At 36.6% G+C, this 18,737-nt stretch overlaps 1 protein-coding gene across 3 annotated transcripts in view; it reads left to right on the plus strand.

Annotated features, from left to right (window-relative positions):
* Nucleotides 1–18,737, plus strand: part of GAK (cyclin G associated kinase) — a 77,925-nt gene that overhangs the window by 596 nt on the left and 58,592 nt on the right. For all 3 annotated transcript variants that reach the window (XM_082075708.1, XM_082075709.1, XM_082075710.1), the window contains exons 2-7: nt 9,105–9,166; nt 10,573–10,632; nt 12,531–12,645; nt 12,939–13,081; nt 16,091–16,216; nt 17,380–17,469. In XM_082075708.1, coding sequence (XP_081931834.1) covers nt 9,105–9,166; nt 10,573–10,632; nt 12,531–12,645; nt 12,939–13,081; nt 16,091–16,216; nt 17,380–17,469 — 596 coding nt within the window. The remainder of the gene's footprint in view (nt 1–9,104; nt 9,167–10,572; nt 10,633–12,530; nt 12,646–12,938; nt 13,082–16,090; nt 16,217–17,379; nt 17,470–18,737) is intronic.

Genomic DNA, 18,737 nt, shown 5'->3' on the forward strand with positions numbered 1-18,737 from the left:
TGCATGAATTAGGGGACACGGGTGCACTGAGTTGATGTAAGTGCCACGGAAGGTGTTTTGCGAGGACCAGGTGTGGGAGCAATAAATGCTGCCTGCTGTTAGGATACTCATTGAGATGCGGCATGTTGCGTGGCAACTCCTTCACTTGCTTCATGATTTAAAATACTTGCACCATGTAACGGAACTCTCAAAGGAGTTTATAATCTATGTAGGACCTCATGGAAATGTTGGATTGTGCATATATATATATAAATTTTTTTTTTTTAAATGTTAATATATAATATTGTGCCCAAGGTACAAGTTTGTCTGTGCTACTTTGCGTTGTTTGGAAGACTGTGAAATGCAGGAAAGAGATATTAATCTTCAAACACAAAAGTCAGGTGGCTGATCTCATTCTGCATATGGGCTTTGCTGGAATACAGGAATTAAATGGGCAGTTTTCAGTTTCAGTGAATTTTTGAGTAGGCATATTGGCACACTACTTGCTAGTCTGTTTTAAAATAGATGCAGTGTCTGGTGTGTGCAAGCTACTTAGAAGTTAGCAGCAATTTGGATCTTGTGGTCAGAGGAATTACTTTATTTTTTTCAAGTACAAGAGACATTGGAAGCATGTCTCAAAACACTAAAATGTGAATTTGTCCATAGTAATGCAGCTAAATAATTCATTAACTTTGTACAGGTCCTTGATGTTATTTAAGTTAAATATCCCAAAGTTCTATTCAGAGCTCCTTTCCATTATGGAAGTTATTTTCTGTAGTTGATTCTTGTAATTATTTTGTATTTAAGTGACTTTATAAATAGATTTATTAATTTATTTTTTTCTGAGTAGTTTTTTTTTGTTGTGTTGAAACCTTAGTGACCACCATGGAAGGAAAGGTTTGATTACTCAAGATTAGCTACTTTAGTTAAACTTATAGAAATTCACTGGTGTAAAACGACAGGACATTGGTCTTCACCACTGTCTTCTTAAGGGGAAATAAGTTGTAACTATAATCCTTAAACATTCTTAGCATGTGATCTCAGACAAAACTTGGCAGTTTTTTAGGTATTAAATTGCATTTAAAACAGTGCTAAATGTTGAGTCCTATTTTACCTTCAGCCTTTACTTACAGCTTCCTTAGATGCAGTTGGAGTTGTGAGTGAAATGTAAGCACTCAGTGTGATGTGACTGTGAGGTGAATGCTAAATGGACTGGCTGGTGCTGCTGATTGGAGTGACCACAGCAGTGCCCAGACAACACTGAGGGAAAGGAAGGGCAGGAAGCTGCGTCTGAGATGTGTCTGCAGTTTCGTTCTTGGTTCAGAAACAAGTGTTTCATACTTTGGCTGAAGTCTACTGTTTCCCATGATCTGACACAGGGTTTTTAAAATGTCAGGGGGAAGATGCTGTGTTAGATGTTTTAAAGCAAATGGATGCTTTAAGTCTAGAGTTCTTGAGAATTTATCAGTAACTGCTGCTTTTGTGTTGCACATTTGCCTCAGTGTTACGGTTTTATTTCTTGTTTTTTCTTCTATATTTTACTAACTGAAATTGGGCCTAACTGCTCGCTTTTGCTAGAAAGTAAGACTTTCTAGCTAATGTAGCTAAAACAACCCGTAGAGTATATTCAGTATAAATATAAAATATATATAAAATATAGAAGTCCAAGTTTCTTCTGCTGTCTTCAGTCTTGAATTTATCTGTAGCATATAATTTATTTTGTTGCCAAAATTGAGCTCTCAACCTGCATTTGACACTTTCTGACACATGCTTGCATACCTTTGACTTATAAGCATTCATTTCTGTGCTTACAGATACAGAATCTCTTTCTCTTCTAAATAAGTCCTTTTATGCCAAATTCCCTACTAGAAAGTCAAGTGCTGCTTTCTGAGTTTCGATTTCAAATCCATGGTGAGTTTTTGTTCTGACAATGCACAGAGGTAGCCTTTTCTGTAAGATCATACAGTCTACTTTGGTTTTAGTTGGTGTGAAGAGAGTGTGGATTAACATTACACAGTATCATGTGGCAGCATAAGTTCAGTTGTTCTCTCAGCTTCCAACTCTTCAACTCTGTGGCATGCTGCCCATCTGTGTTGATGCAAATAAGCATTTGGCTATGCTGTATGCTGAGATACTAGCTGCATAGTTCACTTGGATGTTTTTCCCCATTCATTTTGCAGAGGTAACATGCCAGGGATAGTACAGGGCTGGCTGAAAATGTGATGTGCAGGAAGCGGAGAGCAACCCGGAGGGAGGTGGGCTGATTATGGTCTCTATCACTGATACTACCTCCAAATGTGTGAACAGGCCAAGTTTGTCACAGGATGGACTGAGTGCTCATAGAATATGGTCTCCTGTATTATCTGCTTGGGCATTTCAGTAGCTCACTGCAGTTAAGAAATTTTAGAGGATGTGGGTTGGGTCCTTTACATGTAGTGTCTACTTGCCCTTTGTAAGATGGTGACTTCAGATGTCATGGTTCTTTTGGGTCCTCAACTTAAGTGCATAGACTGCCACACAATTTTAATTAAGGAAAATAATAATTGATTGCATACCTAATTAGTAAATACTAGGAAATGTAGTTATCTTGTACTCTTTCATGACAGAGGGCACTCTCTTGTAAAGCCATAAGACTTGCCAGTCCAAGTATTCTGTACTTGTGTATATCACAGCATGGGTGTCTGCTCTCACAAGGGTGTCTGCGTACATGTAGTCCAGCTACATGTGATGAGAGTTCTCCAAATACTTAATAACATGTTTGGTTTTTATAGGTTTAGGTGAAGGTAGCTTCAAATGTAGACTCTCTGATTCCTTGCTGTTCATGTGAACAGTATGTGCATTTTTATGTTGACTTTTTTCTTCTTCAGTTGACATCCTCGAGTGTTCTTCCCCTTTGTTCAGGAATGTCAGGATTCCTCACCAGCCTGTACCAAATACCTGAGAGACTGAGGTAGTCCTTACTGATTCAATGATTGATGTAGCCTGCATGTTTGACCTTGAGGGACAGTGGGGAGAGCAAGTCACCACAACAGGCTTAACAGTAGTTTTTAGAAATTTCTTGTTTCCTCTCCTGAAAGATGACATATTTGCACAGATGGACAATCTTGCAAATTTGTTTTTCAAATGCTAGATGCTGCTAGCTTTCCTATTTGCCTGTGTTGGGCAAATAATCTCTTCTGATAGACCTTATGCTTGTTTACCTGCTTAATGGTGGCACTTAAAAATGATGAACAAGTAAATATGGGAAATTTCTTGCTCTCTACCTATGCTTTAGAAGGAATGAAGGAACAGGACCTGGTCACTGGGCTGTCAGTGTATTAATTGAGAGACTGATGATGCCAAAGATGGTCAGTGAATTACAGAAACTCATTCCTCAGTTCTGCCTAATAATACTACTCCAATGAGAGGGTAAACTTGATAAGAGAATAGCATGTCTAGTGACATACACTGTCAAGTTCCAAAATTACAAAGAAAGTTGAATTTTTTGAGAATTGTAAATTTTACTGTTGTAACAGCTTTGGTAGCTAGCTAATTAAAGAGAGAAGCCTCTTTGCTTTGTGTTAAGTGAATATTTAATAAAATATTTCTACCTCTTACAGCACAAATGAAAGGCAGGATGATGGCTGGATAGCTAAATGAAATTTATAAAACTGCTTATGTGCTTAAAAATTATGTAGTCTTTAAATAATATTCTTCCTTGTATGTTTTTATTGAGCCTTTTTTGTCAAAGCAGATAGCTGTTGCATTGACCAGGTAGCAGAAACAGTTATAGCGGTTTGTAAATTATTTCATCTGTTTGTTGATAAAATAAAAATTGAGTATATAAAAATAGAGAACCTCTATTCTAGAGATTCTTCTCTGAAAATAGAGAACTTTTCCATTTTTATGATCATCTGTGGAACAAAACCTGATACTTTTCAATCTCTTACAAGGTTGAAAGGATAAAGGAATCTTCTGCAAGCTTTGTTATGTGTTTGGTTAGGTTAGTTAATGTTTTTTTAAGGGTTTTTGGAGGGTTAAAAACCAGTAGACAAATCCTAGGGGTTCCTGTTGCCACTCTGTGCATAATGTAATGTCCCTACAAATGCTCCACTGCCAGTAAGTGAGATTTTATTTACTACTTGACTGCTGTTGTTGGGTTTTGTATGTTGAATAGTAGATATGAAATGATCAATGTGTCCTGTTTTAGCTTTATTAAATTTTCTAGAACAGGGATCACACTTGCAGAAAAATAGTCATTAAAAATTTTTGAATACTTGTCTCCTGGCAATTTTGAAGTAAGATAAACCAGTTAAAAATATTGCTCTGTTAGTCCCTTCAAGTACTTTTTATGAAACACTTTGTATTTGAGTTACTCTGTTTCTTGATATCCATGCTGAAGATAATTGGGTCAGGAAAAATCACTTTGTCATACCTGCTGTTTAAATTTACAGTTTTCATCTTTCTCAACAACTAATTCAACTGTAGACTGATTACCTTTTGAATGTGCTATGGTTTTTGCTTTAATTCTTGAATATATATTTGCTGTTCTACGATGTACAGACTAAGATTTTGATTTTACATGAAATGGGGCAGTGGTATCCTGGTTCAACTTAGGGTATTTATATAAAACAACTTAGGGTTTTGTTAGTGGAAGGCAGTGATAGCATGAAATGAGCAACACTTGTCCTTCAGAGCTTATTGAGAGATGTGCTGACTGCTCATGCATGCTAATTGTAATGCGTTTGAAAGGTGTTTCTGTTACTGCTTGGGCCAGGTACTCTTTGGCCTGACAAATATGCAGCGAAAGCTGAGAATAAGTGTGATGTTCTCCTGCAGAAGAGTTGGGGAGTTGTTAGCATCAATTGAACAGTCAAACAAAGATGGAAATTTCACTATTTGTGTTAAAACCCTAATGAGCAGATTATCTTGGGGTGCTTGCTGGATCTTCAGATGCCAGTTGTATCTCATAAAACACATTGACTTCATAGTGCTGATTTATGTATGGGATAGGTGAAAGAAGATCCAAAAAATGACTTTTCAGACAGTGCAGTGGTACTAGACAAAGCAGTGGAACTTCTGTGCCATTTCAACATCACTTCCTTTGAATAAATTGCAAGTTTGTAATACACCCAGAGTTCATTTAGCCTTAGTTTTTCTTCTAGGTAAGGGGTTTTCTTTACTACATTGTTTTACTTGTCCCGCAATTTAGAAAGAACCACTTTGAGAGTAGACATGGATTTTTCCTCCTCCTGTGGAGGTTGGGACTCTGGCTTTCAATTTCTGCACCATCAAGTCTTTAAGACTTGAGTTAAGGCATGAGTTAATGTAAATACTAGTCCTTTATTTGTCCTTAATAGAGAATTTTCCTCTCAATACAACAATATTTTGCAAATAAGACAAAATGAATCTTCCATGTGATGTGTCACTTTGTCCAGTTGTGGTGCAATTTGAAGGAAGCTCCATGTTGCTAGAGTCGATTTTCTGTACGCTGAAAAAAAGCCAGTGAAAATCAGGATTGAGATATATGGAAGGAAATGCCCTGAAATCTCAAAATATATATATCTGGATTACAAAAAGAAATATTACTTCTGGGTCCTCTTTGCTTAACTATCCATGTACACTTCACAACTCTGCAAGGCTTTTGTTCTTGTTTTGCATAGAAGATGAACAATTGAGAATAAACCAGGTGTATGGTTGTGGCAAAAGCAGGGAGCAAATTCTGTAGCACACATTTAACAACCGTTTCTCATGTGTGTTAATTTCTTATTCTTCCTTTGAGCAACAAGCATGAGCAGAAGAAAAAGAGCACAGAAGAGGAGAAACATGATGACAAAAAATAGGTGTTATTCAAACTGCTGGATCTGAGTCTAAAACTTTCACTATGAAAAAAGAATCATTCCTTAGTCAGAAAGGTAGCAATAGACCACAGACTTTTTTTTTTGTATTTTGAAAAGCTGTCAGGAATCAAATCTATGCAGGTGACTTGTTATTAGCTGCATTCTGACAAAGTGAAACTTGTGTCTGTCATTAAAGTATCAAAATCACTGCTTTAGCCTTCAAGGCTTCTTCAATATTTTGAGTGTAAACAGGCAGTATTACAGTTTACCAAGCTTATAGGTACAATTTTATGGTCTCTGCAACTCCTGGATTCACAATATGGTGGTAAGGTAATTAAATGCTATTTTTGGATGGATATAATTTATAAAACTCTTGGCAGCAGAGGTACAATGAACATTTAATGGTTGAATTTATGCAAACGTTGTTAACTTGATTTGCTGATGGGTGTTTAGAGCTATTATGAAAGGAGGAGAGCTCACATCAACTCAAAGAGAAGTTGCAACAGCTTGTGGTGTAAATTATGAACTGAAAGTTACTCTGCAAACCACGTGTGCGGCAAACTTTTTGGAAGTGGAGAAAAAAATATTACAATATCCAAAGAAGAACCAAAGCACTCTGATGGAAATGTGAACTGGAAAGCTTCTAATTTACTGTAGAAGTAGAGAAGTTTTCCAACATGAAGCAGAACAGTGCTGTTTTTTAAAGCATTTCTCAGGTATAGCAGTTTAAAAAATTTCTCCGGTATAGCAGTTCCTGCTTGCAAGGGACTTCTGGAAGTTCGAAGATGTTCTGCCTCTCCATTTCTCAAGATTGTGGGAAAAAGTCCAGATCTTTGAGTTAGAACCATACTTCATTTTTGAAGCACTTTTGTTTTGTTACTGGGACTTTGCAATTGACACCAATGCATGACTGGATTTCTTCAAAAGTATGCTTATCAATCAATGCTTGGAAACAATGACAGAGCATCCTTTCTGTTTTGATTAAGGGCGTTACTTGCACTGTGGACAAAAAGCATCTGTCTGCTTTCAGGTAAAATGTACTATAATTGTACTCCAGACTAGAATTATGGTGTTTCAATCAAGTTATAATTGAAACATAAGATACTCAAAATTGTTTTGTAAACAAATTTGGTCAGTATTTGGGAGGGAAGTGAACAAGTCATATAAAGAAGTTACAGGCAGGGAGTTATTTGCACCACTCCTCTCTCATGATGAGTTAAATGTGTAATGAAACAGTGCATTACAGAAGCAATCAGTTTTGTATTTTTGTTCATGTCCCCGTTTTGTTGCTTCACTAGCTGACAAGTAGGAATAATGTAGTTTAACTGAAATGGTTTGAAAAAAAAAAAAAGTGAAGATAGAGCTTGTAGGAAAGCTTGTTGGACTAGCTGAAATGGTTGGGAAAGTATTAGAAACAGTTATATTTTGGAATGCCTGTATGTAGGTCTGTGGACTTTTTGTAGAGGTATTAGCAAGATGTGTGCTTGAAATGCAGAGTAGACTTGCCACATTCCAGCCCTGGTAGGACCCTTGACAGTGTACACAGCTGAGCTGAGCTTGCAGAATAAGTATTCTGTAATCTGGGATGCCTCAGTCACTGTTTTGCTCTTGAGTAACTTCCAGAAAAATAACTGAAAAGTAATTTTGTGTACTAGGAATTTGTGCTGACCTGAAACCCCTCATTTGTGAAGTGAAGCATATACCTTCAAGATGCAGCTTGCAGAATTATTAGAATAAAATCAAAGAAATATTTTATCAAGTAGAATATAAAGATTTTCTTCTGTAGGGTCACCATCTGTCTGTCATCTTTTGTGTTCTCATTGATACTTTAGCTTTTCTATGGTGCACACTCTCTTTTGTGTGTCTTCCCTGCACCTGGGATGGTGGTTTTGCTGATTTGGTGTATAATTCACTTTTATGTACCAAAAGTGAAGACAATGTCCATCAGCCTGTCACTTATTTGTTTCATGTTGTGGATGCTACTGGAAAAGTAACAAGATGTGTGGGCAGTACCATTCAGGAGTCTGGATGACAATGTGATGGTCAGTTGCCATGTAAAACTTTTGAAAGTACTTATGGAAAAGACTCGTATTTGTTTGAATTGCACAAAGAAAATACTGTGTTCACTTCAGCCTCGTGTTTATATTCCTCATCCATGGAGAAAGTATTGTGTACTGTGACTGTACTGATTTCGATCTGGCATCTTTTTAAAAAACTGCCTTGTCAACTTGTTTCTTGTCTGTGATGGCTCATTCCTTAATTATCCTATTCTCTTAGCTGTCTTGACCAGTAGAATTTTGTAGTTCACTGACATCTGTATTTATTCTCCAAATAATTGCTACGGAGAACATTGCTATGTAGCTCAATGAAAACAGAATTTATATTAAAGGAGTAGAAAGACAAGTCATTGAAGTTTGTTACTTTGGCTGTTAACTCTACTAGAGATACTCTACAATAGATGGAGAACATATATGCAACCACACTGTTGGTGTAAGCACAAAAGTAATGTTCCCAGAAGAAGCTGAAGTAATACTATGAATTTTTTTAAATTGAGTAGAACTGCACAAATGTTCTTTTAATACAGTTAGATTAACATAATTAACAACTGAGGAAACTTAGCTGACCTGTGACTTAGTTTTAGAGTGGTTTTGTATTGTAGAAATTTGCACAGTGTTCTTAAGCAAATTGGTAGTGTTTGGTGAAATAGATATTCTGACAAAGGAGTCTGAAGGAGAATGTTGTGTGGAATGACAAATTGAGATTTAGTAACAGAATCACCCTTATTGGGAGTGTGTGCTTCAATGCTCAAAAATGCTTTCTGCTTATAGTATGAAGCCTGAAGCATGGCAGTTATCCTGGAAGTATGAAGAGGTGTATACTTAACATTTTATGCCCCTTGGTTGTTGTTATTTTCATAGGAAGCCTAACATTGTATAACCCAGAAATAGTTTAATTTTTAAAATTAGGTAATATTGGCTGTATTGAATCTTAGTTTTGTAAGGACCTGCATTAAAAAAAAGAAATTAAAAAAATTGTTTCATAGGAAACCTGCATATGCAGACTAACAAAATGCAGTAGCAGAGTCAGTGTGCTTCTGGCTTGTGTAAAAGGAAGAGAATGTTTCAGCTCTTGTATGTAGGCTATCCATACTCTTGGCAGGCCACTGAAAAAAATATATTCTTCTTGAATGTCGTCTTACATGAATTTAGATGTTTTTTGAATGTATTAATAGTAGCTCTGTTAGACAACAAGGAATGATTTACCTGAATGTTGAAATAAAAATTGACTTAATGTGCTTTCTTGTAGGTGGTTTTGCTTTTGTCTATGAAGCTCAAGATCTTGGAAGTGGCAAAGATTATGCTTTAAAGGTAAAATGAATTTATTTCTCTACAGGTTTACAAAGTCTGTCTTTTTACTTTAGCTTGACAGTTAATCCTTGATGTATGCCACTGAGCAAGTCATTTGGAAAAATCCAGAATGATAAAGTGGTGTTTGTAGTACACTGTACCTGTATTTAAGATGCTATTCCTGTTAGGACCTTGTACTTCTGATACAAAAGATGGGAGTTGCTCTGTTAGGTACTACTGCTGTTTGTCTTAATTCATGACCCTATCCCAAGCATTTTGTTGCATGGGTAAAAAGAATCTTTCCTAGGTACCTCCTAGGTACCTCCTAGGTACAGCACAGGAATATTTAACTCCTTAGAAGTAGATTTAGCCTATAGGTTAGCCTAGCTTTGTACTTCCAGCATAGGTTTCATCAGTATTAAAAATAATGCTCTGTACTTTGACTCACTGATCAAACATTCAACCTTGTGCTTTTCAGAGGCACTCCTCTGGATTCTTGTTTTGTGCAGGCTTGTAACAATGATGGTAGAGCAGAAAAACTCAAGTAGTGTGGAAAGGACAATAAAGTCAAGTCATTTACTTTGTCATATTTTGCTAAAAAAAAATTGTCACTTATGTTCACCACAAAATGGCTTCATTTTTGGAGTAGGGGTGTTCTGTGACTTATCAGTATGAAGACATCTATCTTGGAGAGGAAGTGAAAAGGGTAGTAGTATGAGAGGTGGGAAAGGTAAGATGGCATTACACTGCCAGTAATTACTTGGTCTGTGTTTTTTTTCTTTTCATACTACATTCTAATGTAAAAAACATGTGACCATACTCATGATATGTGTGTTCAAAATATCATCTACAAGTAGCTCCATTTAAAAATAACAGATAAAAGGTGAACTATTACTGTACTTCCTCTGTTTTGTAAAACTGGCATTTTCATAGGAAATGCTCAAATTGTTTCTAATCAAATGTTGACTCCAAATCCAAGTGATACTGGAGATAGTAATGCTTGATTTTGCTGCTCATTACTCAGTTACCATTGGTAGAGTTGGGCTACATATTTTGGAGAAGTTTTGGTTGCAGTGGATTGAAGGTTGTTCCTGAAGATTTGAGGTAGAAGACAGATCTTCCCTGTCAGTGCACAGTGCTGTAGTGAAGAGACTTCAGTGTTTTATACAACCGAGTACTGTCAGAGCAGTTACTTTTTCTAATGTCAAAGGTTATAACTGCTCAGTTATCAATAACCCTGAACAGTACAGGTAGCTGGAAAACAGGGTGTTATGTTTATGGCAGTATGTCCAAATGTACAATAAGCCGCCTTCGTTTACTGTCTCATTGAGTTCATTAGGTTTTTGACAGTAGCTTATCCTTTGTGCTACAGAAAAAAAAGCACTGTTTTAATGACTGTATCTCTCAATTGTTCTGTTCTCTGATAGCGATTGTTGTCTAACGAAGAAGAAAAGAACAAAGCCATCATTCAAGAAGTTTGTTTTATGGTATCCTTTTTCGTAACAAATTTTAATATGTCGATTTAATTGCCTGATATGGAAGGCTGCTTTACAGATTAAGTTCTTTCCTTGCCATACATTGCTTAAGAAGACCGACAATTTGAGAAGGTCTGGTTTCCTGGTTTGTCAGGAATCTGGCACCAACATTCAGCAAGTTCAGTTCTTCAAAAAATGCAGGAATTTAATGTGTGCAGATAACTTTTGAAGCCAATGTAGACTTTGTCATGTACTTTGTCTAGCAAGAAGTGAAATTCTTATTTGGGCTTTGCAGTCCTGTGACTGTGGACAAGAGGATGAGGAGACCTTTTGACTATTCAGGTGATACTTAGATCCTAAGTAGACTTCCATCACATGCACTGTATTTATTGTCTTTTCAACTACTCAAAACTTTGCTTTTACTCTCAGTGTTTCTTAATTTCTACCTCAGGTGTGTCCGGCTTTAAAAAGTAACACTGAGTATCAGGGTAGGAATTTCAATAGAATGTATGGATCAGAAACAAGGAGATATTTCTGTGGTGGTGCTGTCCTTTTCATCCTCAATGATGTTAAATGGTAGGGCATAGTTTAATCTCAGTGTTTTTAAAGGCTTGGCATTAGTAAATGCAGTATTTGCTTCCCAGCATCTGCTGTGAGACCCTTAGTTTGTTTCAAGACTCAGTGAATAGCTGTGGTATGCTGCTGTTTTGTTTTCCACTCTTGAATATTCAGCTTCATTTTGAGTTACTGGGCAAAACCACTTAAATTACCCAAATATTTATTTTTATGATTACTGAAATGCTTGACAAAACCTAACGCTAAACACTGTTCTGGAGAAGTATAAATAAAAAGGATGGACTACCATAGCACTACACATTTTTTTTTTTTAGCTACTCTGACTGTGTCTTGCCAGGATTAAAAAACTGAGTGTTCTTTAGATATTTTTTCACAGCTCAGACTCATTAAAGCACATGTACCAAGGTTAACTGTTGCTAACTTTCCAATGTATAACCATGAAATGAAATTAATTCCTGCAGCTCTGAGTAAAAAGTTAGAAGAGGTGCAAAAGACATAAAATAGTACTTGGATTTCATTCTAATTTGTTGGATCCAACTTGCCCTTTTTAGTAGCTTTGCTGTACATTTGATGTCTTCTTTCTTTTCAGGCTTGGTGAATGCATCTTGTAAATACTGTGTGTTTGTCTCATAGGCATGAGTTTCAGTATTTGATTAAGGTGATGCACATCAGAGACAAAACAAATGGGCATAATGCAATGTAACTTCCACTGGCAGGAACTGAGATCACTTACATTTTACTGCCCTTTACATAGCTCTAAAATGATACCTTGAATTTTTGAGCTGGAAGTAAAACGTGACAAAGGTTTTAGTATGGAGAATTATTATTAATGGTGACTGGATAAGTTCCTCAATCTTTTAGAGCTTTTATTTGTTTTGAACTTTATTTGAATTACTTTAAGTTGAAACATGGCATACTTAATACTTGCTTTGGAAAGACAGGTGTTGATACAATAGCCCTTTCCTGATCAGCAAGCTAGAGAAGCAGCTGATAATTAAAAGATCTCTCTGGTACTTGTGCTAAGACCTTGCAGTCATACTTAAATGACAAAAAGAACTAGGCCTGTTACAAAGTCCAGTTTCCTCAGAGCCTTAATAACAAGGGTGTTTTTGTTTTATTTTTACTTTTTATTACATTACCTTTAGTTGCTTCCCTTGAAGTCTTTTTTTTTTTTCAGCTGAGGCATGGATTTCCCTGTTCAGCTTAATATTTTAGTTGCAGTTGTAATGCTTTGTGTGGTTTTAAGCTAACATTTCAAATGAGATGTCTGAACTGCTGTATACAATATTATCAATAAACTTTGCAGTTGTCTTCCTTGAACATGTTATGTCCAGAAAAAACTTTCAGGCCATCCCAACATCGTCCAGTTCTGCTCTGCTGCATCTATAGGAAAAGAAGAATCAGACACGGGACAGGGAGAGTTTCTCCTGCTTACAGAGCTGTGTAGAGGTAAACCTTTTCCCAGTAGTGCGTGTGGCCTCTGACAGCTTTTTTGCAGTTTGCCTCTTAAAGATAACACAGTTCAGTGGAGCTTGAGTTCAGCATAATCTTTTATAAGGATAATGTTCTTTGAGACTACAGTTCAAGAGTATCTTAAATACGAGATAATAATATGTTTGAGAATAGTCAGAGGACTCAATACTGTAAACCTTCCTTAATGACAAGAATGTCTGTTCATGCCATGCTTTAAGAATTTGTGGTGTTCTGTGTGTGCTTATGTCAATTTCTCTGATTTTCTGCAGGACAGCTGGTGGAATTCTTAAAGAAAGTAGAATCCAAAGGACCTGTCTCCTGTGACACAGTTTTGAAGATATTTTATCAGACCTGCAGGGCAGTGCAGCATATGCATAAACAGAAGCCTCCTATTATCCATAGAGATTTAAAGGTGCCTTACAATGTTTAAATAAAGGCTGAATTTTTAAACAGCAAAGGAGCCTGTCAGGCTGAATCAGTGTTAAGACTGTTGATCAAGTACAGTGGATGCTTTTGAGGCTAGTGCGTACATGCATTGCCTTGCCAAGACTGCTGGATGTCAGTGAAGCTCATCACTGAAATACTTGGGTCTCCAAATGTCTTTTCCTTATGCTTGTGGTTAGGACTACTTGTCCTACTATCTGAACATGCTGACAGAAAGGAAGTATATCATGGTTCGCTCATTAAGTTACTGTTGAAGGTGTTTGCTTTTGATAAAATAATGAGTTACAACTTGTAAGTTGAGTTTTGGGGTGAGCACGTTTTCTAAATAGAAGAGAAAGCTTTGAAGGACAAAAAGGTAGTGTTGGATTTTCTGTGAAGGATTATGTAGCCTTTGAGGAAGTGTAGAAGGCTGTTAGTATAAGAACTAATAATTTGCATTGGATTTAGGACTTGCTTTTGACTTGAATTTTAAAATTTGGTAGGCATAATTCATAGGTTTTGCTCCTGAATTTTTCATTATGCTAACCTTTACTAAGATGCTGTAGGGTTATCCTGTGAAAAGTGTTGTTCCCTTAGAAACTTTCGAGATTCGAAAGGGCTTAATCTGTGTTTGAATTTAATATTTTGAAGGCAGGGGTTCACCTTTACGTTTATGCTATGCCTTAGATGAAGGAGCCTTAATAATCAGTGAGATTCTGCTGTACTATAAACACATTTGAACCTAGTGGATGTAGGCAGTCTTCGTAAATATAAACAAAATCAGGGAGGGAAGATTGTTAGTCTTGAAACTGTCTGAATTTCACACACCTGTCTGTTTCCAGCTTGATATGATATCAACTGAATATTTAAAAAAAAGGGAAAATATGTTCCTCAAGTAAGCATGTACTTGATTACTTTGGGGAAAGGGAAGTGAAACCATACTTTAAAAGTAAATATGTGCTAAATGTTTTCAACACTGTTGGAACTTTTTTTAGGCAGTAGTATAGCACCTTAATATAAAACTAGTTTTGATGATGGAGCATTCCTTTTTTTTTCTCAGTACTATTGAGCAGGCTTCCAGGTCATGACAAAGAAATTTGATCCAGGCTAGGACAGAACTTTCTTGGTGTTACTTCCTAGAATAAAGTCTTTTATTATTCACTGAAATTTCTATGCACCAGCCCCTAGAAAAGACGCATCTCTTCTCTGAAAAAGGGGTAAAAATATTTACAAATAAATATACAATTTTTATATAGCCAGCTCCATAGAAGTTAAGCTAATGCTGTGATTCAAAGTCTACTTTACTTGTCAAGTAATGTAAGTTCCCAGCAGAGATAAAACACGGAAAAAAGGCAGGGATTTCGTTTCATGTTGGTTTCATGTTACAGGTGCTGCAATACAAGATTAAATGATAGTTGTGCTGCAATAGGCAGAGACCTTACTGCAATCAAAAGCCAAATAGGCTGTACTGTCCTTTCCAGAAGGCTGAACTTAGGTCAGCAGCATAAAAAACTATTTTGAGCAACCTGAGATGCTAGTGTAGCCCTTGGTAGGTGTGGTAGCATGGAACGCTAACAACGTTTTGTCAGTTATTTTGGTGAGAAGTATAAGGATTTGTGAACATCTCCAGTGCAACTTAAAAACAAATTCACCTTTGTAGTGGTGGCTGTTTCTGTGCTCCTGTGGTTTCCTTCTCTTGCTTGTCAGTATAGTGCATTTTTTGTTCCTGAACCCCTTTGGACAAAGTTTGCACTTACAGTGTGTATACACAGCACTGTGAGAACCCAGATAGTTACTGAGTTGTAAAAATTGTATGCTGGTTAGAGCGCAATTTATCAGTGCTTCTCTGCTATTATAATTGTCTGGATTTGATCTTTCCAGGATTTGCCATGCAGCTCACAGCTAGTTTGTATGGCACGGGTCGTTATTCAGTTAAGACCTGAATAATCAGCTGGAATGTTCTACATGATTAGCAATATTTACCAAAGCACAAAAATCAGAATGTAGGTGCACTGAAGCTTCATCTCTGGTCTTACTGTGACCATTTTAGGCTATAAATTTAATCTGATGTTGAATGCACACCTTTCTTGTTGTCCATGGAGACAAACAAAGGATATCCAACAGAGAAAGGAGTTCAGGTTGCTCATTGAGATCAATATTCTAACCACATCATTAACAGAGCTTGTATGTTCCTGCAGGGTAGTCAAAATTAATTTGGTGGAAGAAGCATGTGTAAGGCAGGCTAGTAGGTTGTTCTAAAAACTGAGGTTTTGCAGAAGGGAGTCTAAAGGTGATGTGATTTCAAAGGGAAGGGGAAGATGAACCTAGTTATCTGAAGTATGGTGTTGTGATCTTAATAATATGCCTCTATCTTTACACCTTTTCCTGACTTCATAGAGACATACAAATTTTCAGCCCTTTGTGGTTATGAGCCCCCACAATATGTCTGCCCAATACGTACTTTTACGTTCCTCTTAAGTTTCTTTTCTGTTTCACTTAGCAATCCAGGAAGGTTGGATTGTAGAAGAACGGAAGTGTGATGATGAACTATTCAGGCAGCATGTGGCCCTCAAATAGCTGGTTTCTGTCTCTGCACAGGATCATGGCTTTGAGTGTCCCCCAGCAGCCTGCTTCTGCACTGCACTTAAGCTAATAGTGTTTACTTTTATGCCTAAAAACATTTGGATCCCAAGATATGGTTTTTGCAGGTGGTCCTCTGAAAAGCTGTCCACCTCTTAGGCACTAATGAATTATGTTTTTTTTTCCCATGGTTTATTTCTTCCTGTCTTGAATGTTTCCTGCTCATGTTTTTGTTTTTAAAAATTGGTTGTATTGCTGCCATACAGTACTGTCTGACATCTTTGTGCTCCTGTAAACAACATTCTGGGATAAAGTCCGTATTTTTTATATGTATGCACAAGTGAATAGATATTTAAAAGCATGTGTGCTAGTGTACAGAAAAAAAGGTATCTATAATTTGTTCTGCTTCTTTTTGAAGGTGGAAAACTTGCTTATTAGTAACCAAGGGACAATAAAACTCTGTGACTTTGGTAGTGCTACAACTATAGCTTACTATCCTGACTACAACTGGTCTGCACAGAAGAGAGCACTGGTTGAAGAAGAGGTGAGACTATTTTAATGTGATTAACTTTAACACTGGATTCATTTAACTCTTACTGTCAATCTGATATTGATTCATGGAACTTCTAAGGCGACTAAAGATTGTTTCAGCTGTAGTGTTGTTCCTAAAGCTTTGCTTTTGTGTTTGTATTGCCAGGGTTCAAACACTGTCTGCAATGACAATCATAGCTTTTGTTCTGTAGCTGCATATACAAACAGTGCTTCAACTTGAGCAGTGTCCATTCTGAAATCTGGTGTGAAAATAGAAGTGATTTACTAGAGCTTCTAATTGCGCTCTTAACAGGAAGTAAATTGGTTATGCCAAAGTGATTCCCACCTTCTCATCTTATTTTTCTCAGTTGAATCACATATGAAGATGTGACAAATTTACTCAGCAGAATTTGAATAGGCAGTGTTGCGGTGCCTCTAGAACTACAGTGACTGTGTCAAGTATGCAGTGTGCTTTTTCCAAGTGCCTTTGTTCTTAGTTTAGAGTTGAGTGTAATGATGGTAAATCTAATGCAATACATCAACTGGATTCAGACTTTTAACTGTGGATATCAAGTGACACTTAATTCACAGATGTGAGTTCTGATATAATAAGTGTCTGTAAACTGCCCCTGTTTCAAAATCCAGCATATGTGGAGAGCAATCTGTTGATTTCTGGAGAAGGAAAAATAATATTGTACCACTATCTTGTACAGTCTATGCAAAAAGATTGTAGAAAAGGTCTTTTCAGGGATCTTTGTGAACATAGCTTAACTCTTTGGACATGTCTGCATTGTTATTAAGTGTGATGAGGAAGAAAGGAATACACACTGGACCATGAAATCACCTTTTGGCTTATTGGTGATTTTCTGTATGTGTGCCCATATCCCTTTTTGCCTCATGCAGAACAGGTATTTTACTTTACATGCTTTGCAGTTTGGAAGGACTATTGAATATCACAATGCTATTTATTTTACTATTGCTGTTTTTATTTGTCATATCAAACCTGTTGTGAGTACTGCAGGATTCAGTTGATAGTTTCGACCTTGACAAGTATTTCTGAAATTTATTTTCAAAATGAGAATGCAATCCATTCTACATGGAGAACTGTTTCCTTGGTTGAAAGCTGTTAGTGCTTGTTATTCAAGTTTCTGCTTCAAGAAGTTCTCTGTTCTGCAGATCACAAGGAATACAACACCAATGTACAGGACACCAGAAATGATAGACTTGTATTCAAATTTTCCAATTGGTGAAAAACAGGACATTTGGGTAAGAAATTTTTCTCTTGCTGCATTATAGCTGCTTATGTCATAGTGGAACTGATTTTGCAGTCTTCGTGTTAATTTGTTGGTAAATAAATAAAAGCACCAAAATAAATATAAGATGGTCTTATGGCAAAATAAACATGAGTACTGTGAACTATGTATTTAAATACTAAAAGATTGAGAAGAGTATTCGAGGTTTTCTCCAAGATCTAGCTTGACTTGCACTGTGAGAGGCAATGCTGAACTTCTTTGACATGCAGTAGAACTGTTGCCTAGTTGGAGCTTGCCACCATACATCCAGAATACTTACAGTCCTTAATTCAAATTGTTGCCTTTAATGCTCTGCAATGCATGTAATCCTGGGACAGCCTATGGCTGAGTTCAAAATTATTATGTCTAGGTATTGCATCTAGATCAAATACTAGCAAGTGGCAAGGATGTGAATGATGTAGAGATCATTCTTGCTTTGTATAGAAAGAATGATAAACTGTTAATAATCCCTAAAAATCTGTAGTCAGAATTAAATGGAAATACTAAATCCTCAGTTGTACCGTTTTCAGTTGTGTAATACTGTAATAGTACTGAGGTACTGCCCTGGTGACTTTACACTTAGGGTCTTAGTTTATTGGATGTTTCTTACAGAGTCAAATGCCAAGCTGTTCAGCTGTTACCTGTATTGGCAGTGTGTCAAATGACAAATTGAGGAAATGTAATGCTGGTGCTTTGGAAGTTTTTATTTGGAATCTCAAAACTTCATTCAGTTTCATAAATTAGTTACAAGATATTGTGGAAACTGTTATTCAGCTTCTACAGCTGTTGGCAGTTTTCTTCTGGCATGTGAAGAAACACCAAGAAAATACAAATACTTTTTCTTTGAACATTTGGTCACTTCACATTTGTTAAAAACTGGTAGTCTGATCCAAGATTACATCCAGTTAAATAAAAAGCTAGAAATGCATTTAACAAAAGCCTTACTTGAAAGGGCAGTTGCAATTTTTTTTTGGTTTAGAATAGCTTTGTGTCTGTTAATATTAACATGGTGGTTGTCTGCTGCTGTGTCTTTGGAAGATCTGTTCCATTTACCATGCTTTTGTTGCAACATGTTGTTCTGTGTTTTCCTTTATACTGTGGGTACAGTGAAAACATGTGAACTATTTGGCATAGAATATGGTGCTTTCTCAGGAAGCCATAACTGATCTTGCAGTTTGTGGTTAGGACAAACAAAACAGTTTTCTGAAGAAAGCAGGTAGGGTGAGTAACACTGTGTGCTTG

This window comes from Streptopelia decaocto (genome assembly GCF_964273445.1).
Source record: "Streptopelia decaocto genome assembly, chromosome: Z".
Classification (NCBI taxonomy): Eukaryota; Metazoa; Chordata; class Aves; order Columbiformes; family Columbidae; genus Streptopelia; species Streptopelia decaocto.